Source organism: Nomia melanderi, chromosome 5 (assembly GCF_051020985.1).
Source record: "Nomia melanderi isolate GNS246 chromosome 5, iyNomMela1, whole genome shotgun sequence".
NCBI lineage: Eukaryota > Metazoa > Arthropoda > Insecta > Hymenoptera > Halictidae > Nomia > Nomia melanderi.
In genome coordinates, this window is record NC_135003.1 from 15,037,334 (window position 1) to 15,058,682 (window position 21,349).

At 51.5% G+C, this 21,349-nt stretch overlaps 1 protein-coding gene and 1 long non-coding RNA gene across 3 annotated transcripts in view; one reads left to right on the plus strand and one right to left on the minus strand.

The window, feature by feature from the left end:
• Nucleotides 1–3,525: 3,525 nt before the first annotated feature.
• Ubx (ultrabithorax) overlaps nt 3,526–21,349 on the plus strand; it is a 157,511-nt gene continuing 139,687 nt past the window's right edge. For both annotated transcript variants that reach the window (XM_076367579.1, XM_076367580.1), the window contains exon 1: nt 3,526–5,859. In XM_076367579.1, coding sequence (XP_076223694.1) covers nt 5,181–5,859 — 679 coding nt within the window. In that variant the 5' untranslated portion in view covers nt 3,526–5,180. The remainder of the gene's footprint in view (nt 5,860–21,349) is intronic.
• LOC143174509 (uncharacterized) lies at nt 7,859–10,808 on the minus strand. Its single transcript, XR_012998555.1, has 3 exons — nt 10,657–10,808; nt 9,935–10,018; nt 7,859–7,882 (listed from the first exon to the last, which is right to left on the minus strand). It is a non-coding gene; the product is annotated as an uncharacterized LOC143174509 (long non-coding RNA).

Sequence of the window (21,349 nt, forward strand, 5' to 3'; positions counted from 1 at the left end):
GCGTCCATGAATATGTATCTGAATGTTTAAAAGTCTAGAGACTTATCTACGAAAGGACAACTTTACTCGAACGTTGTTCAAGTAGAACGTTTTCGTATTGTACACCATTTTGTCTCTTCAGTGTACTTCAGTGTAATCGAAATTGCGAGTACTTTTAACGCAATCAGTGTATCAACAAGAGGATTTCACGACGAAATTCTCTGTGGATATCTACAAATCGCACAATAACATTTATTAAGCGTTTCGTTAAAATAGCGTGATTAAAGAATTCTGAAATTTATCGAGTGATTAGTTTGCACACATTTTCTTCAAACACGTGAACCTCCATGTAATTGTCCGTACGTGAAACGAAGCCTTTACCGTGTCAGAATAGACCGCCCAGTACGCCATTATCATCTACCGCCGCGAGTGCCTTTATATCACGGGTTGATCCCCAAGAGTTTCGATCCACGCGAATAACGACGACGAGAATCGCGCTTATCTGAAATTCTGACGCTCGTTCATGATCGAATATTCATCCCCGGCCTCCCTGGAGAGCAGAGCGGGGAGGGACGGAGGTATAAGAAAGCAAAAGAGAAGGAGGCGAGAGCGTGGAGCACAGGCAGGGTTGGAGGAGGGAAGAAAGACCAACCAAAATGAGAGTCCGAGCAGTGCGTTGAACCATGCTGGAGGAGACCAGAAGAGCCAAAGCCACCAGAGCGATGAAGAATGGATGCTGGTTTAGCAAGAGTGCAGATTTGCTCGAGTCGGGTGCAACGGCCCCTTTGCTTTCGTGTCCATCTTCTCGTTGCTATAGCTACGCCCTCTAATACCTTCCTCCATCTTCGAATGCCTGATCGCCGGTTTCGTTTTGTTTGAAATTCATAAAGAGGATGCCGATCATCCACTCGAGGTTACTGGTATTCTGTAACAATGCCAGATTTATCGTTACTAGTGCTGGCACTAGCGGAAGTCGGAGCATACTACTCCTCAATGAAAATATCCCGAGACGCAGTTTACATAAATAATACAAGCATCATCGTATCGGGGGATAACGTTGTTTCTGATCTGTCTCATGCAAAAAGGGAAGATTAACGTGTTTCCGTTCCCGTTTTTATTTCGAACGATGAACGAAACATCAGATACGAGAGCTCGTGATACAGGTGACGGGGGACAAAACATAACACCGGCGAAGAAAAAACTTGTAATAATCATGAAGCCATCAGGTGACTGTCGTCAGTAGCTACAGTGTCCGGTTCTGTGAGAACAACCTTGGTCATTAAATAAACCCCTTTTAGTGGATGCCTGGTTATCTTCAATGGCGTTTTAAAAGGGGCATTTAGGCCCATTTTGGCTACCCACACAGCCCCTGACACCCTTCCCCTCCTTCTGCGTTATGGTGGCTCTCTTCACGCCCCCACCATATTCGACACGCGTCCTACCACGCTATAAGCTTAAAGGCCCTGACTTTTACGATTCTGTTCAAGTGGTCATAAAACCGGAGTTTATTGCCGTCATGATTTTCAAGCAAACGGGCTGCCACCTGTCGGAGTCCCACAAAAGCGAAAACGGCATCAAGTCTCTTCATCAAGAGGTCTATCAACTCGAGCCTTTGACAATTGTCTTGATGAACCGCGATACTTGATCTCTATACATAACAATCAGTATACGTAACGTATACATATAAATAGACATTTATTAAGCACGCGCGTTTTTTGCAAAGCACAGAGTTTACTGCATTCTGTATTCCGCTTGGGATCCATTTATTGTTACATCAACTTCTTTCGAAGAGAGACTCAACTTTTATAATAATTTCATCATCCTGCGACGATGTAGCAACTGCGATTCAACAAATGAATCGATATCTCTTGTTCGCGCGATAAATTATGCAAACGAAATTCTGTTGGAAACATTTATGCTTCTACATATCACATTTTCATCGCACGCGTGACATTCTAAGCAACAAGAAAATGGACCGCAAATGTGATTGTGAACAAAGAGTGATACCTCGAAGTGCGATAAAAAGTGACAAATGATGTGTTTGAACCGCTGCATAAACGCGCACGGCGCCTGAATAATTGGCCATAAACGGTGTCGTTCGGTGAAACGCGAGTGTTTATAAACCCCCTATTTTTTCGAGGTTTGCTCGAAGTAGGTGGGTTATATCCTAAACATTCATAATGGCGAAAGTGAACGAGCAAATAGTCCGGTCCGGCCCCTGAGAGCAGCTTATGATGGGCATTACTTGGCTCGTTACGGAATAATTTACGAGGTGCGAACCGCGGGGGCGATAATCCAGCGACATTTACATCCCAATAAACATTCCCGATACTGGTGCGGCGCGCGCCACGGCGCTCGCTCGGCCGGCTGCCTCACGAGGCCCACTTTTACGGCGTTTTAATTGTACGGCCGTAGTCTAATTGGTTCGTAAAACGCCGAAGTATCTCGTAAAAGACGTTTATGATAACATTCCTGTCGTTCGTACTCGCAATCGCGTCATCATCGAACGGCACGGACACGCTTCGGAACATCGGACCGGTTCAACCTGAATCGAAGCCATCATATTGGATGAAATGCGTCCCGTGCGTGCGGAACGATCGCCCGCCGTGCATTCGTTCTCTCCACCCCTCCGACCGCCTTTTTTTTCCCTCTCGTCCCTTGTCGATCAAATGAGATCGCGCGAGAGGATCCACGGGACCGCTCTCGCCAATAACAATAATCGCAAGGTGCCTCGTTGATGTTGGTCGTTTGAACGTCTGAATGGATCTGGCAGTGTTAGTTCGCGGTGGTACTCAGAGGTGGCGGTGCACGTATCCCCACGAGCTGGCCGGCTATCGCGGCGAGAAGAGGAGAGGAGAGGAAACGTTGCGTGACGCGCGTGTGGCGTGCAGCTTTCGCTCTACCGCACGGCGACCGACGTGTCTGTATCCGCGGCTGCTCGCTCGTTGCCGCCTGGTGGGGGTAGCGCGGGGCGGCGCCTAGCCGGTCATGGGCGTCGTTCCAACTTGGAACTACTTTCACATGGCGTAGGAATTTTCGTGCTGTGCCGGCGCGGCACTCGTGACGAATTCAATTCTGATTGGTCCTTAAGCTTAACCTCCTCCCTTGGCACCCTGTTTTCTTCTCCCCTCCGCCACGTACGATCGCCGCGGCCTCGTACCTCTCGTCTCCCTCTTAGTTCCCGTAATTCTATGTCTTACTCTTTTTCACTCTTCCCACGTTCGCCCTTCCTTCTCTTCGTTTCTTCACCTCGTCTCTCGGAGCCGTGCTCCGACACGATCTCGTCTCATTTCTCTTCGCTTTCTCTGCCAGTTTTCCCCCCCGCCCCCTAATCCGGGTCTAGTCTTCGTCTACGGGTTTCCTACATTTCCCGTGGTTTTCGCCGTTCGTCCGAAACGTCTCGTCTAGGGACGAGCTCGGACGCTGGCCGGCACGGAGCACGATGGTGTTCCCACGCAGCCTGTATGAATTTAATCTCGCGGCATGTCGTTGAGTTGGCCGAGCTCTCGACAGGGGTCGCCGCGGAGTCTAATCGAGGGAAAGAAAGAGAGTGGTCCGGGAGGAGCGTGGCGGGAGCGAGACGGTACAAGACACGCCGGCGAGAGGTGGAGCGAGATGGCGCGAGAGGGTGAGAGAGCAAGCGTGGAGGGGGCGTTTTGTGCGGGGGAGGGGGAGGCGAGCGACAACGGAGCAAGCGAGAGAAGTCGGTTATCGCGTTGGAGAGGGGGGCCGTGCGCGAAAGACAAGGAGGAAAGGCAGCGGTGCGCGCTTCTCGTTGGAACGTAGCACAACCGTGGAAGAGTGTGCGCGCGTGAGCGAGCGAGCGAGAAGGAGCGGCCGGAGCGCAGAGAGGGAGCGATAGAGGAAAAGAGAAAGAGGAGAAACGAGGGCTGGCAGGTTGGAAAGAGAGGCGATCGTACGAACGAGCGAGCCAGAGCGAGAGAAGAGCGTGGCCGGTGGAAGCGGGATAGGCCGATGGCGAAGGAGAGAGACGAAACTAGGCGAACGAGCGAGCAAGAGACAGAGGACGGTACAGAGTGGCGGTACACGGGGCGCGAGAAAAGCGGTAGTGTGCCGTGGACCACCGCACTGGCATACCGTGGTTCGTTACGATCCCCTTCGTACGTCGCTTCGTACTGAACCTCTCACAGTCATCAGCGAAGTCACATTTCGACTAGTGCTAGTGTGCAGTGCGGACAGAGTCAGGCGTTACCTTTTGGCCCCCCAATTAAAAAAGATCGACCGTTATTTCCGATAACGGGGGCCCTGGGCCTGACCGATCAGAAATCATATATACGAATACATTTCGAAAAGGATAGAGAGAAAGAGAAAGAAAGAAAGAAAGAAAGAAAGAAAGAAAGAAAGAAAGAAAGAAAGAAAGAGAGGGAGAGAAAGAGGGAGAGAGAGACAGAGCGCGCGAGCGACCGAGCGAGCGAGCGAGGTGTCCGCGAGGGAGAGATCGTCGCGTGCCGGCCGACCGAACCGTCGACGGGCGCGCACGCGGTAGAGAGACCCACACAGGGCAGTTTTATAGCCCGTCTTATTACCCCGGTTTATTGCGTCGTAACAGTTTAACGATCATCGCCTGTTTTCCGCCGCCTAGACCACGCCGGTTTACAATCTCGTCGGTAGCCAGTATCCATAACAAACCCATAAAAGTCGGCCCCCGCCGCTGCCATGAGTCCCACTCTGAATTACAATCCTACGGCCTACTGACATTGACACTGTGGGTGCAATCCGCCGCCGCTGACGCCGCAGACCGTACCTAAGCGACCTACCTACCGATGACTTTTATGATCTCATAAAAGCGGTTTAATGCCCGTTTGCTCGTCCCTCGTCGACGCTGTCACCTGTCGCAGCCCGCGTCGAACGGCGTATCGGTGGTGCACGGACCGAGGCGTTCACGTATCGCCTTTTGGCGCGAACCAGCCGAACACGGAACAGGAAACGACCAAGGAACAACACGTATCCCGTGGAACGTGTGCAGATCGGTGAACGGACATCGTCTGGAATCAAATCGTCGTGGTCGGGGCACGGACTAGTAAATCGCTCCGACTAGACGCGTGTGCTCCACGGCGAATTTCCTTCTATCCCGGGGGTAACGGACAGTTCCCGGTAGAGGTGGTTGCTTAAAGTCTCCGACCTACGGTTCTTCTCGAGTGCCGGTGTTTCAGTGCAAGTGATTCAAAATACCCGGGATAATGAACTCGTATTTTGAGCAGACTGCGGGTGGCTTCTACGGGAGCCACCACCATCAAACGGGAGCCGCCAGCCAGCACCATGATCCAGCCACAGCAGCGGCCTACCGAAGTTTCCCCCTTGGCCTGGGAATGTCGCCTTACGCGTCTACTCAGCATCATCATCACACCTCGTCGTCGTTGGGCATACACCCCGGCGGTGGTACCAACACGAGGCCGCCCCAAGATTCCCCGTACGACGCGAGCGTCGCGACGGCCTGCAAATTGTACTCGACGACACCGGAGGCGACCGGACACACCACGTCCTCGTACTCGACCACGGCCACCAAGGATTGCAAACAGCAGGACCAGGCGGCTGCTCATCAGAATGGTTACGCGGCGGTGATGGCAGCCGCGGCCGTCAAGGACGTTTGGCAGTCAGCGACCTCCGGGGCTAACAGCCAGAGCAATTCGGTCGTGCGCCCTTCCGCGTGTACTCCAGAAGGCACGAGGGTTGGTAGCTACGGTGGTCTCGTGGGCGGCGACCCGGCATCGAGTCCCGGTAACAACAGTTCCTCGAGGTCCCTCACGTCGTCCTGGAACACCTGCAGTTTGAACTCGTCCGCGAGCCAACCGGTTGCCACGCAACTACATCAGCAACCCAACGCCAGCCATACCTTCTACCCCTGGATGGCTATAGCAGGTGAGTTTACATTCATAAGATCGCTCGCTCTCCGTCCCCGCTGACTCTCGGTCTCCGTTACGCGGACGATTATCATAACAGCCGTGATGAAATATAGAAGCGACACGAGAGCTTAGGGGAGAGAGCACATACGGGTAGCGTAAAGGCCACGTGGTCGGGAAAGGCGTGGTGCGTCGAGTTTACCCGGCCCGAGTGTACGGCCAGGCTAAATCGTGTTCCACGCGTTTCACGGTCACCGCTAGATCAACCTTTCCAAGACCCGCACACGATCCGTCCCTTTTCCGCGCGTCATAGTTTTGCCCACGCGTTTCCGATCACGCGTGTCCCCCTTTCAGTCTCCGCGCCGCGCGCGAAACCGGCAGAAGATTTAGCGTCGAAGCCCCGGCATTCCTGCGCGTCCGCGAGCGAATCGAAACAAATCATCCCCTCAGTTGGCCCGAAACGCTGAAAAATGGAAGACAAGGTTGTATACAATCGCCGAATGTAAGGTTGACGTTGTCGATCCCGATTGTAGGCGCGTTAGTTTTTTTTCGCTCGTTCCTGCCGGGTCTATTTGTGCGTCGATTGAAATACGACGTATCCGTCACGAAGCGTAGCCGAGATAACGGATTTATAGTCTTCGCCGGACTAAAAATATTCCGTTGCCTTCTGCGCGAATGAATGCACTGCGTGCTTCGCACCGTTGCCCGCCTCCACGGGGGTTGGTGATAACTAATCCACCCGCGTGTGAAAGCGACGCGCAAAGCGACAACCTCGGAGTTATCATTAATACAAGCGGCGTGATTCCGTTCGTCTCTCCGAACCGCGGTATTTTTCAGCTCGCCGTTTAAAAGAGCTTCTATTTTCGTGCCGGCTCGAGCGATCTAAGAGAAATCTTTCCCTCTCCGATGGTTCGCTCGATCCACGACTGACCTTTAGACGCTTGCTTCAACGGCGTTCCAAAGTAAAGATAACAATTAGCTAACGATCAGTCATGTATGCATATTTCGTTGAATATTCATTCGCGTGGCCGGGTACAGAGGAGACAGCAATCGAGCTGATCCGATAGGTCTCTTCTCAACAATGCTGCAAATCGCGTACGCGTTGGGTTCACGTTCTACCATAGGTAGGAGGCGGCGGATCGTGGAAAATCGGTCGTGCGGCGCGATAAAGTTACGTCTGGTGGATAGGTAGAATGGAGTCAAGTGCGTGTAAAATCGTCGGGTACGCCGGGTATAATGGGGAAGCCCTCATCCAATTGGGGTTCAAGTGCCTTCCTCGGCCGTACTCACCCCTCCGGAACCCCGAATTCCGGTAGTCAGCTGTTTCTAGCTATGTCTTTGTCCCACCCGGCGGAAGAGGTGCCCTGCTAGCCTCTCGCTTTGTCGTAGGCAGATATATAATCACCGAGGCCTCTCTCGGCCGCTCTCTGTCCCTCTCTCTCTTCCACTGCTCCTCGTTCCGTTCTCTCCGTCTCTGTCCGGTCGCCGCCTCTTCTCCACCGGCTCAGCTGGGTTTTTCGACTGTTCGTCTCCGTTGGCTCCGATTCTTTTTTCCCCCTTTTTTTTCCATTCCCCTCTTGACCTGTTTCACTCGGCGTCGCCAGTCCGCTCCGCTCCCTCGTTCGCGTCGTCTTCCTTCTCTAGCCTCCTCCTCGCGCCCTACGGTCCGGTTGAAGGTCCGCCTATATTTTTTTCTTCCCGCTGGACCACGCGAGGATCCACTCTACTCTTTATGCATACAAAAGGTGTAGGGATTATTTTATGAGCGCCTGTGACGTAGGCGCGTGCGTTTCGTCCGAGGAGACCGGGAAACGGGATTTTTATTGAACGAACCTCTTCGTTCGCGCCTTCTACAAACACGGGACACACTCGAGACGCGGGTAGGCGGGAGAAAGGGCGATGGGAATTTTTTAATATTCCGAAGGCGTGGCGATCGTCGATGCTTCTCTTCACCCTCGTCTGTCGTGCAGCGCGCGGCACCGAGGCGGCCCGCGAAACGAGAAATCCCCGTTCCTGAATCGGCATCTTCCTCCATTCAGCGACTGAAACAGATTCACGGTCAATGAATCGTCGGCCCTGAAGAGCGGCGGCGGGATCGGCCGCGGGGAAAGTGGCCGGTGTCTCGCCGTTTTCCCGGGCGTTAACGGCGACGGAAACGGAAGATATAATCGGCGCGATTATGAGTCGGCGGGTCGTGTCGACGATGCGGCGGAATGCGCCGCTCGTAGGAGGGAATCGTAGGAACGGGAATAGGCGATTGATCGGCTTCGCGTTCCCGCGGAACAGGTTCTCTATGCACCGCGCCGGATCGAAAGTCCGTTGACTCATTTCGCGCTCGCGCGCCGGCAAGTGCTCCTCAATGTTGCTGGTACTACAAGCCGCGATACACGCGCGTAGGAAAATTTATTGATACAGGATTATGGATTATTTCGTCGTAGATTAAAGTCCTCGGGTAAATATAGAGCCATCAACGTGTCTGCCGGCATTCGCTGCCGACGCCGACGCCGCAACCGTCCGTCCGTCGCCTATAATAAATAATTCGGTTTTATCGTCGCGGCACGCGGAGAACCAATCCGTCGAGACAGTGTCGCTAGGCACCGTAAAAACATAGTGACCCGGAGTAGATGATAAACAACGATTTACGACGTTCCCAGGCGAGAAAAAGTTCATCGTTTCCCCATGCTTAGGTCGTTCGAGCGGTTTCTGTTCACGCAACGATTCTAATCGATGCTCCTCGGAGCATTTCTGAACCCTTTCGCTGCTAATCCTTACATGAACAACGTAACACCGGCAGTAATACCGAGAACAACAAGAAACGCTGTTGCCGGTTTGCACGCACGAGCACCTTCCATTCATACTTTTTAATGAAATCACACGTTTCATTTTAATGAGATTAGTCCGGCGAGGTTGTCGTGCGTTTCCTATCGTCGCCACCGTCGCTCGGTATGCCAATTTTTCCGCTTCTCCTCGGGAAAACAATAAACGTTATCACAGTGCACTATGGCACGCGATGCTCGCGCCTGCCGCGGTATGATTTACCAAACCTGCGGCCGGTATTTGCGTAAACGTCCGTCCTAAGTGCTCTATAAGTGATCGCGGTGGCCGATTACACTGTCCGAATCGCGCACAAATCAACGGCCGATAGACACGGTATCATTAACTCGGTTTTATTGGCGGATCGGTGTTGGGGGAACACGATCGGCGGGACACATTAACGGGTCCGCGTGCACGGCCTCTCTAGCCGGCTAGCTCGTTCGCGGTGCACCGATCGCCGAAGAAAACTTGATTACGCGGAATGGCATTCCGTATCGTAGCCGTTTGATAAACATCAAAGGGCGAGCACGCGGTTGAAATTCATTGTGATTTACGGTCGGCCGCGGACGCCGCTCGTCGGTATCGCCGCCGTTTTCAGACGCGGACGTCTCGCCCCGTTAATGTCACGGTAATGAAGCGATATAACGCCTAAACGCGACCGTAATGAATCGCCCCAGATACGCCCGAGGATTTTATTCGAATAGACAACGTTTATTCAGATAACATCGGCTCGGGAGGCGAGGCGGAGCGCGCTTGTTACGGGCCGCGATCGTTCCACGGATGATTGAACGGTCAGTCGGTTAAGGAGTATTTTTTTTCCCTTCTTTCAATTTAATGGAACACGTTTCCGTGTCTGGCCGGGCAATTCACGAGACGCATAGCTCGACGCACAAAAGTCGTCTGCTCCCTGTCCCGTCGTATCACTTTCGGAGGCTGTTTTCAAACGCGCTCGAAATTTATGGCCCCTCATTGAAGGGTCCCGCCGCGTCTATGGGGTAATTAGAGGGCGTGAAGACGGAGCTTCGAATACTATCTGCACACCCCGTGGTTCATTTATTCTTGCGAAACTGCCTCGTTTCCCTGAGGCTTTCCTTAGAATGCTAATTCTTGTTCCGCGTTATCCTGGCATTGTCGCCGCCCGGACGAAAAAGTCGGAGCGGTGAGGATGCGGTTCAGGTAGCATTCTCGAAAAGTGTATAGATCGGCGCTACCGGAATGAAGCGTTCAACGTGACAATGATTCTTAATGAACAGACGATAAGTAACTTAGAAGTAACTTACATTTAAGTAACTAGTCCCCGATTTTTTAAGAGTTCTCTAAGAAGAATCCAATAAATTTCGGCTTTCGGAATGGCGCGATCGCTCCTAGAAAATTAGAATAATCCTTAAGATTGATTAGGCTCAAAGTATATAAATATGTATAATAAATATCTCATAATATACCGTACTTCTGTAAAGCAAACGAATAACGTGTTGCATCAAAATACGCCATTCCGTTCAAATAACCAACCGCACAGCAAAACCACAAGTTCACGCTTCGCGTGACTCGCGTTCAAATAATAACGGTTCAACAAAGATATTCAGCGAACCGGTTGCAATGACGAAAATAGTTCACATAAACGAAGTTACGTCATGATAATAATCCCTCAACAAACTTCGATAAACTCGGTAGTCTGATAATGAAACCAGTACTCCGGTAAAAAGCGTTTCCACGAACAGCACGGGGGAGCAAAGCGGTTGAACAATAAACCGCAGAAGTCGAGCTTGTAAATCAATAATCCGAGTCTATCCGTTCGATCAACACTTTCCCCGGCGTCCGGGCCCCCCAAATTGATTAGAAAAATGCGAAGTACGTGTCGGAATGTTAACGACCGCGGCGCGCGTGTCGTCGCGTTCCTTTTTTGATTTACGCGCGTCGATACCGCGTCGTTACGGGGATCTTTATTGGCCGGTGCTGGTCTAGCCGCGGCTCCGTGTGTACGAAAGGATAGGAGCTAACAAACCTTGAACTCTTCGGCTCCGAAGCAGCCGAGGTTCCCGCGTAAAAGCCACGTGGTCTCTCCCTCCACGCACTCTCTTTCTCTCTCCGTCTTTCTCCCTCGCACTCTCTCCGGTCTGGTCTCCATCTCTGTTGCACGGCGAGGCGAGTTGGAAACTCGAGTATGGTGCTACTCCACGATACGACGGTTGCCAGTAGGTGTTACGTACCTCGGGGAGCAACCTCGTTCAATATAAACCAGCTAGGAACAACGCTGTAACCGTAACGTTGACGTTTACGACGACGAAATCGTGGCTCGGCTCGTTTACCCCACCCTCTTATGTGCCTCCACGCTTACCGCTATCGTCGCTGCGAGGGTTCGTCGGTAATACAGAGCACGTATCTCTGTGTGTATCGACCAAGATCGTTCCGCCGCGTCCCTCCTTCGTGTGTGGTAGGAATTGTCTCGGGCCTGGAACAAACCGAGGGAAAGAGAAACGGAGAGAAAAAAATAGAGAAAGAGGGAGGAAGCACGGGCAAGTTCATTGTACAAATCATTTACGAGCGGGCCCTTTTTTTACGGATCCGTTTCACGCGAGCTTCTAATTACCGGCAACTGTTCGCTGGGATTGTCCCGTGAGTTACTGCCCTCGTTCCACCATTTTCACGTGTGACTCCTCCATCCATTTGCTCATCGCCTCGCTTCTATTCGCGAAATCCTGCAAGGAACAGTGCGACGATTATCGATCAACGGATGAAGCCTCGTTGCAAGGTGCGCGACTCGTGAAATATACCTCAATGGCTGACGAACATGGCCGAGTGCACTTTCCATCTTGATGTCTGTGCCCCTCTCCCTCTGGCTCTTTTCTCTCTTTCTATCCCCCACCTCGCTCTGACCGTGTTTCCGGCCTCGTAGTGTCTGTTACGTATCCCCGACGGCGTTTTTACGAACCATTTGAGCCGCTAATTTACAATCGGAAAATTGAAAAGATCGGATCGTGGAGTCGCGTCGAATATAGGCGTGCGTGTTGCACGCCCGTGACCAAGTGGCTCGGCCTCTGCCTCCGCTCGTTGAGGTACGAACGGGGCTAGTTCGTGTGTTGGTGACGCGGGCACACAAGCGCGCCGCGACCTAAAGAGGCGACCCAAGTTGGTAGGTGCGTTCATCGAGCATGGAGGCTTCGCAGACCCTTTCCATGTGTTGCTCCGTTGGCCCGGATGGAGGATGACGTACGAGCCTCTCCGTATGACTTACTACGCCCTTTTCCCTTCTCCACGCCCGCCGCTTCTGCGTACTGCTCGCTCGAAAAACATTCGGGTCGCTGGAAATTACGTGGCCCTTCACATCTGATCCAACCTACTCCCGATCCGCTGCCTCGGATTCCGCAAACTCTGCACGAAACTTCTTCCGTCATCTGCTGCGCGCCACTCCGAAACGTTTCGCTGCTTTCGCCGTAACCGGTGAATTACTGGAGCTCGGACACCGAAATTTGCATCCTCGACCGCATCGTAATTAGCTGGGAGTTCTTGCTCACCTGTCGAATGGGACGGAGCGTATAAGTTTGCAGGGGATTTTCTGAACGATTGATACCCTGAAAATTTTAACGATTACGATAAACGGAGGGGTTTTACACGTTTCCAGAGTAATCGCTGGCCAATTGGCTGCACGGTTAACCTTCGAATCGACTCGAGTAAAAAGGCTCGTTTGTTGGCAACCGGTCTCTTTGAAATCATACGCGTGAATATAGAGTGTATCAATGCGTAACCGAGGTAACAGAAGCTCTCGATTTTCCGGGAGCAAGAAATTAAGAAAAAACCGCCGGTAAACGTAGCATTACGGGATATCGTATGTATTACAAGAACATGGTTTCGCCACCCAGCGTTCAGTCAATTGATTTTTAATTTATACCGTCTGGGTGGAGGCATTGTTGCAAAAAAAAGGTGGCACCGGTGGCGTCACAGTCGGAGAAAACGTTGGTGGCACCGTGCCATTAAAACTAATTGTAAACATCGATCAAATGGTATCGGGACACGGGCAATTTGCATGAAGCCTCGCCGCATAATTTCACCGTGGAACCGATGTCTCGTCAATCAGTTTTTATACTTTCATTGCGCCGTAACCCGCGAAACCGTAAAGGTACTAATCACGGCCGTAGCGTTTCCACCGGCATGGAAGCGTAATTTCTGATCGGCGGAATCACTAACATCCTGTCCCACGTTTTTTCTTCGCTGACAAACCCGGCCGCCACCCGTGATGGCGCTTAACGTTATTTCACGCGATTGGCGAACGGCCGGGGGCCAGTGTTAACTGGCCGTTCTGCACGTGAAAAACAATTGAAGCCCGCGTTTGATACGATCTGCGGCTAGTTAGCGTTAAACATTACTTCGACCGCTTACCGTGACGCATCCAGGTGCTTCGACGCCTGAAAATAGACGCTGTAGACGAAAAACGAAAGAAAAAGCTGCGAAACCTTGCCGAGACCAAAAGAACAAAGATCGTCTGTTCCCCCGGTAAAAAGCTATTCTTCCAAGGAACCGGCCGTGAACGTAACAATGTTACAAAACGCAAATTATCAGTTCATTGACGATTATTTAAATTTCACCTTCGGTCTATAGCTGTCTCATAAATCTCTTTTAAAGAGAAATCCTCAATTAAATCGAGCAACTCCTTATTTTCGAAGTATGGAAAGCGATAAATCTTGCCAGAAACTCCGATGGAAGCGTTCCCACCAAGACGACCGGCTCGATGAGCCACGGTGAACGATTACAAGATGAACGAGGTGATATTAGCTGGCAGATGCCACCCCGGTATCTCATGTCTAGCATCAGGTAGGAGGACACCTTGGTACACGTGTATCTCAGTGGTAGGCAATGAGCGTTTCGGAGACTGACGGTGGTCGCGCCGCGTCTCCATTGAGCGGGCCTCGTCGGTTACGTCTTTACCTGGCGGTGGCGAACAATAGCAATGGTTTATACGTGCCTACGAGCTGCAAAGAGGGAAAGAAGTCTCTCCTGTGAAACGTGAGCGGCGCGTAACGCGCGCGAGCGAGCGAGCGAGCGAGCGAGCGAACGAAGTATAGGCGCTGATCGCACGTTCAGCCGGCAGCGTACCGGCTGCCTGCCTACCAGGGTTCTCAATTTGATGGACGAGCTGTTCGCATGTACGAGCGGTGCGCTGGCTGGCTCGCCTTTATACACCGACAACGGGCCGTACGCTATCTCGGTGTTTTGCAAATTTCATGCGGGAGGAGTTATCGCCCTCGCGGCTAGGATTAATCCTCTCGCCGCGTACCATTGTCGTTAGCGGCAATTTATCAATTACCCCGCTGTTTCTGAGATTGTTTCCGAATAGCCGAGACTCCCTCGCGTCTCTACTCCGCGGGGGAACCGATCGGTCGCCCGCGAGGCGATCGATGTGTTTGTACTTTTGAATCACCATCTGATCGCTTTTTAATTAGCGCTGGGATTTATGTTTAGCCGAGGACTAAATTCACTTGATCTGTATTTTTTGTGCTCTATAGGATATAGAATACATTTGTATTTTGGGTATCCTATGTTCTGTAATCCTATGTTATGGATCTGTAGACTTTTAATAGACTCTAGATGCTATAGATTTTTCGCTACAAAGTTTCTTCAAGTTTAACAACTGATCAGTTCCTCTTCGAAAAAGTTAGCAGCACTCGCCAGTATCGATAATATTTCGAATCGAGCAAGATTCAACCATCCCGTCTTATTTCTCCAATGCGAGATGCTTTCTACATCGGTAAAACGCCAGTTCCTCGAGGGCAGACCAAATGAGGGATCAATTTCTCGCTTCGTCGTGATTCTTGAAGTACTACGCCTTCGGGCCGCAGACGGGCAGTACAGTGTACCATGTAGGTCACATACAGAAGAACATCTCCTCCCATCTTCAATGATTTCACCATCGAGAGGCGCAACATTATCGCACCGCGATGCAACTTTCGACCATTAATTCTTTATCGAGTCCGATCGACTGTTAACTTCTGCCTCGCCGATGCAGGCAACAAAGTGCGATAAGTAGAACTTAATTAACGACCCGATGCATGTCCCGATAAGCGCCGCAGAGATTACAGAAAAATTCCGCGGAAGGATCTTCGCGGAGATGCGAAGCTTCCGACAATAGGAGAAGCTCTTGGCGGGTTCTGCGGTCTCCGGAGTAGACTGCCATTTCGCTGCTCCAGGCTGAGATAATGCATACTCCGGATCGAGCGCGCATCGTAGGCACGAAGAACGTGTTTAGGTGCTCGACGATCGGAACGAGTACACCGGCGGACAAAGGATGGTATACCCGCGCCGGCGAGGAACGCCGGGGATACAAGGCAAAATAATTGAATCGAAAAGTGTTCCCGCTCACGTTTTTACGGAATGCCCGGAGCCTGCCTCCGAGATGAAGATGTAACTCGAACGATACATCGTGGAATCGCTGCCCGGAGGCCGGCGCTGGAATCACGGGATCGGCCGAGGGGAAATAAAAAAAAAGGGGAGACGCAACAAGAAAAAGTGAAAAGTAACAATCTCACGGAGTAAGGAATCCAGGGATTCCGTTGAATAAGTCAAAGAGCTGCGACGCGAGGCCCGTTTAATTAGCCGGCCATTAAACATTCATCAGGAAACACGTCCGCGGGCTCGTCAGTCCCACGATAAAACCAACAATTTCCATCGGTTGGCTAAACGTTTCTTCGTTCCATCGATCTTCCATCGCGGCGTCACTTACGGATTCGACGCGATGCCTCGTCGTCTACGTGGAACTCGTTGAAATCGATGATCGCCGGCGCATCGCGGTGCCGTATCGCACCGTGTCCATCAACCGGGCCCGCGGAGAAAAGGGGAGCGCGGCCCCGGCGCGGGCAAAACCCTGAGAGAACAGAGACGGAGAGACAGCGAGAACGCGAGGAAAGAAGAATCGTTCGATCCGTTTCTTCGAGTTCATCCTCTGAACTGTTCTTTGCCTCGTTCTGGCGCCATCTGCGCCGCGCAACCGGCGGGTCGTCCGTATTCAATTAATACGCGACGATGTAATCGGCCATCGCGTTGATACCGCGAACAGACAGAGAGCTTCGTAACTCACGCGCGACGCGACTCGACTCGACTCGACTCGACTCGACGCGACGCGACGCGACGCGGCGCGGCGCTTCTTTATCGTTTTGTTCGGTTGCTCTGCCTCCCACCCTCCCTGTTTCCCTGCTTTCTTTTTTCGACGTTGCGCCGGCAAACCTGCCCACGGCGCGCAACTCCCTGTCCGCCTGGACGGGGGCCGGCCATTACGCACAGCACCTGCCACCTTGGCTCGCGACCCAGCCACAATGCCTTTACGCCAGTCACCGGTCTCGGTTTCCTCCTTCATTCCGGTCAGGTCCGAGCGATCCCGCGATCGACCGATCGGTAAAAAGTTTATGAATATCCAACTACCGACTAATTGCCAGTGACAACGATACAGTTTATCGCCGCGCCGTGAGCGAGGAAGAGGGAGAACGAGGGACGCGTGGCACCGGCCCGGCCGTAAACGCGCGAGCGTCGATCGCTCGTTTATTTGTTTATCTGCCCCGGCGAGATTATTACGCCCGTTGCCCGCGAATATAATGCGACGCCCGCGGAAGGGGCGGGGCGGATGTAATAACGCGGAGAAACATATGATCGTTAATGGCACGGAGAAACTGGACGACGCGACCGGAACGGAACGGGAGTACGTACGCGCGCCGCTCGCGGTCGTGCTGTAATAGATGAAAAGGGAAAAGGCGTCGACCGGCGTTTCGCAGGCCTCGGATCCTTCCCGCGATGGTGGTTACGTTCAAGGCCGCTGCTGGGACCGTGACTCACGTTAGGTTCAACCTCCACCTTCCCTCATGCATCGCGCTATCTATTTGGCCGGCGAGATATGTTAACTGGCGCAAAGAGACCGAGGCGGCCGACAATCCGACGGGCATAGTCGCTCGCCGACCTCAGACCCTACCTGTTTTGGCCCGGTTCCTACGCGGGACCCTCGGAACTTGGCCACGCGAGATTCCGGCCGATCGGAGGAAGAGCGTTGCATCGATGTTACCGGCGGACAGTGAGAAAAACTGAAGAGGATCGATCTTACGTCTACTTCGAAGTGTTGTGACTCGAGATCGTTCACGATGAAAAACCTTGTTTATAATTTACATCATCAGAGGTAAATTTATAAGCATCCGGAGCAGGATTCTCACGTTAATCATCAGGAAGCAGCGAAGGTGAACGTATAGCTGATCGTTCTAGAATCCAACGGACTACGAAAGCTTATGCGCATGTTAATATCGTTTTTCCTTCGGATCGAACACGTCAATCAATTACTCGTCGGCGTAAAAACTAGCGAACACGATACGTATAATTAATGTTTGTCTTCGGTTGCCGCGATCGTTACCTTTTTTTCCCCGTTCGGCCGATTTCACGCGTAGGAGATGTAACAATATCGGCCGCGCGCGCTCGTTCCATGCGAGGAACCAAATCGAAACGTTTGCGTACCCATTTATTTCGTGGCTATTGACCGCCGACGCGGGTGGGAAAGGACGACGGGCATAACTCATCCACCTGAAACCTCTTGACCTTTTAAAATAATCGCTCGATCGTCGTCGTGGCCGCGCGCGAGCGAGCTCGCTCTCTCGCCAGTCCGCTTCCCTCTTCTTTCTTCGTTTCGGCTCGCCGCGGAGCGAAAATTTCTTAATTTCACCGCCTCTTTCCCGTCGTACACGGCAATGATGTACGATTCTATCTCGAATTTTTAAGCTGGCCCACGATCGGCTGCGAGAGCGGGACCGCGCGTGCACAACCGTTATTATCCCGCCGGCCATATTAATCGCGCGTTGTGTTCGAACGTTAATAGAGAGAATCGCTCGGCGTCTCGTTCGTCGTTCATCATCCGCGATGAACGACCGCGGAAGCGTTGCGTGAACGCTGGGCGTTCTCCGGTAGCTGCTCCGAACTGGAAAACACGGAAACAAGTTGCGTTTACATGATGAAATCTCAGTGAGACTAAAGTCATAGTAAAAGGGAAATATGCTTCGAACACAGGAATTTTAGAAAAATGCTAGGTAACGCGATGCTGTTACCTGATCAATTTGATGCTTCCATTGATGCAGATGACGTAGAATTGGGGTTGTTGATCAGTGGTCCACTCGAAAAACAGAGAAACGTTAAAACAGAAAAACAGATAAAAACATTGCAAAGTTCAAAGTCACAAGTCTTTTCATCTCCTTCAATCCACAACTGTTTCAAACAACAACCGAACTCCAATCTGTCGACCAAATAAACCGCAATCAGTCAGATTTCTGCTACCAGTGTCTAAGAGCTCAACTAAACAGGCCACTTCTCAACATCACGTTGCAACCCGTAGTCCCGGCAACCGCACGGTAGTGGTGAACCGTGAAAGCCGCGCGGTGCGATTGCGAAATCCGCGGCCGGCGTCACGGCGAGATTTAATTAATTTTCTGGAAGCGCCATCGAATTCCAGATGCGTGAATCACGCAACGGCATCGACACTGCACTCACATGCCAGCTGAATAATTTCTGCGCGGCTCGTATGGCGCCCGTTCGGTGCGCGGAGTAGGAGGAAACCGGCGAGTTCTAATCCTGGCGTCCTTTTTGTGCCACTAAAAACGTACGACGATCATTCGTCCGTGGCGAAATTACGCATTCGTCACGTGCGCGCGCGCCGGGTACGCGTTTCGTTTTACCGGTGTGTGCGTTCGTGCACGTTGCTTGGCTGGTTGGCGGGGCGGAGAAAGGAGTAGGGAGAGAGAGAGAGAGAGAGAGAGTGAGAGTGAGAGAAAGAGAGAGAGAGAGAGAGAGAGAGGAATCGACAACATTATCCAGCGATTAAGAGTCTCGGTTAAGAACCATATAACTCAGTGACATTACGCGGTAACCGTTCGACGAATATCAACGTGATACATCGCGGTACGTGCGTGTCCGCCGCGCGTTTAACACACACACACACCCGCCTCTGTGTCGGTGTATAGGTGGCCGGGCACTCGGGTGTCGAGCGCGTGCACGGGATCCGCGACGCGTGGAAAAGTTATGACGTATCACCGCCGCGACGTATTTATTAAACGCCGGGAACGATATTAGGCCGGCGTGAACGGACATTACGAGCTTAGGTACGGACAAGCGTTTGTTGTGCACCATTAGCTCGAGAAATTTACTGCTACCGTGACCGGTGTCGCTCCCGGCGCGCCGCGGATTTTTCCCCTTGTTCCCGCCTTTTCCGTTCCCGCTTTCTTTCCATCGTCCACGGCCGGAGTGTATTTCTTTCTGCTTCTCGTCCAGCGATTTCTCGCGCTCCGCTGGGTAATCGGTGATCGTCGCCCGGGACCTTGGGGATTTTGTAATAAGACGCCGCGCCGCGCCGATTCCACGTGACTTTGTAATAATAGCTGTGCGCCTGTGGAGGACACGTGCGCTTTTTCAGGCGTTGATCTCTCTCTCTCTCTCTCTCTCTCTTTCTCTTTCTCTCTCTCTTGCCGTCGACGCGCTCCGATTCGAACTGATCGAGGATACCGGCTGCCGATGCCAATTGCGAGGAGGATTTGTTTGATGATTTCTCTGTTTTAAGTACGGTGATTGGTAGGCTGTGGAGCTTTACGCGAATTGAAATTTTTGTGGATTTTATGAAAGCATATTTCGGGTGTTTATCGGTTTATCTGTGAGTCTTGTGGTAAGGGTCATACGTGTGTGATCCCTGTGAGGCTCCTCCTTTTATATTTTAATTAATTAACGGTGACCAATTAAAAGGATGAATAATGGAGTCAATGGATGATTACTGAATGCCGCACCTTGAAAAGGGCGCGGTGAATTTGTTACATTGCAATGCTGGCGTACAGTTCACTCGTGTTAGCCGTGTCGTGTGGACGTACTGTGCGATGTACCGGAGCTGATCGAGCCTCTGCTTACTGATAGTATAAGTATAGTGTTTTATTAGAGTTATCTACGATCGTAAAGGGAGAACTGGCGAGTTGGCTCAGGCCACAGGTACCTCGACAAGATGAATGAGAAATCGTGGAAAAAGTGCCGCTACGATACCGGTGAATTGTCAGGGAAACGGAGTCATTCCACAAAGTTTGTGCCAGTGAAATTTTTATGAAATCTTCTTGAAATTCTATTCTGCTTTTAACTCGCTGCGGCCATTCGTTTAATTTATTTCACGATACACAAACTCCCGGGGAAATCCTAGCATGGATTACAGAACTTTGTTGTTCAGGATGCGTCGAAGGTTTCTCGGCGACAAGCGCAACTCGCGATGCAAATCGCAGAAAGAATCGATCAAACGTGCCAGCTCGGTTTCCTTTTACTCGTGGAGTGAGGGCCTATATATGGGTTAATTGGACCGTAGCCCAAGGCTCGGATCGTCCGAGAGACCCTCAAAGTCATTTTTAGGGCCCTTACACCACTCTGATTTCAAATGAAAAATACTTTATCTTCTCGTTAGATAGTAACTCAGCGAATCGCTTTTCGGGGAACCGGTGACCGAAGAAACGAAAGTGAACGTCTCATTTACGTTTCCTTTAGAAACATTCCTATAAAAACAGCGAACGAGTAATCATAAACAATTTCTCACGATTCGCAATAACATGTTCGGATACCTGATGCACTGTAGAAAACAGCGTATCTCAAGTCACAAATTACTTCTTCAGCACCGAGGCAACGTGTCCCTTTTGGAGAGAAATTAACCTCGTCAACTACTTCTACACGCAAATCGCTCCGTCCCTAGGGTGTGCATCGCGTTTCTTCGAACAATTGATACCTCGACTTTCCAAAATGCCTCCATAATCGTTTTCCTGTATCGGCACGGAGGAGGTTTTCTCTTCCTCGTTCCTTCCACGTGCCGGCCGCTCTGCGGCCCAAGCTCGCGCGAACGTGCAATGTAATCGGCTGGCGAAGCGTTGACGGAAGTCCCCGGTCGGGACTATAATCGCCGGAGTTTCTCGTTTTGCGAATCGAGTCGTATATCGTTCATTAGAAGCGGCCGAGATCCCGAGCGCGGCCGCCGCCGTTATTTTTCCACTCAGGGCAGGTTTTCTCTAGGAATGCGCCACGCAGTCGGTTGTTTGATTTACGGGCCGCGGTTAAAAGTAGTCTCGCATCTAACCGCGTATTATATATTGCGCAGCGCAGCTTTATACTCGGAGCACTCGGTGCGCCGACCTTACGAGACGTATTTACTTTTAATATAGATCGAAACGCTGCCGAAGAAATCCCGTTTCCGGAGACGCGCCCGCGCTCATGGCGATCTGGTTAACTTCTCGAGTGGTTCCGCTGGCTCGGCACGATCGTCGATGATTAATTGTACAGGGTGATTCATAACTTGCGCGGAAAACGGGCGGGAAGAAGAGTCCTTTGTACAGGATTTATTTGGCGATGAGATTCGAATAATTGCTCGAGCGATTTTGGATTCCTTGTATCGATTGTAGACGAGATATTAACGCTTCGAGATCGTTATGATTTTACGGTATATTGATAAAAATTTAATAAGGATAAATGTTAACTATAATGATTAACGATGATTAATGAACGAGTACGATATCGTTTGGATGTTTTCATTTGTTAGGTAGCAGTGGTTTATATTTTCTGATCGATTAGGGACCAAGGATTACCTGTTTCTGGTTCGAGGCCGAAATTACGAGACACCCTGTAGCATTTCTTCTACCTGAAACTGTCTGTGTATTCGATATATTGTGAGACTTCGA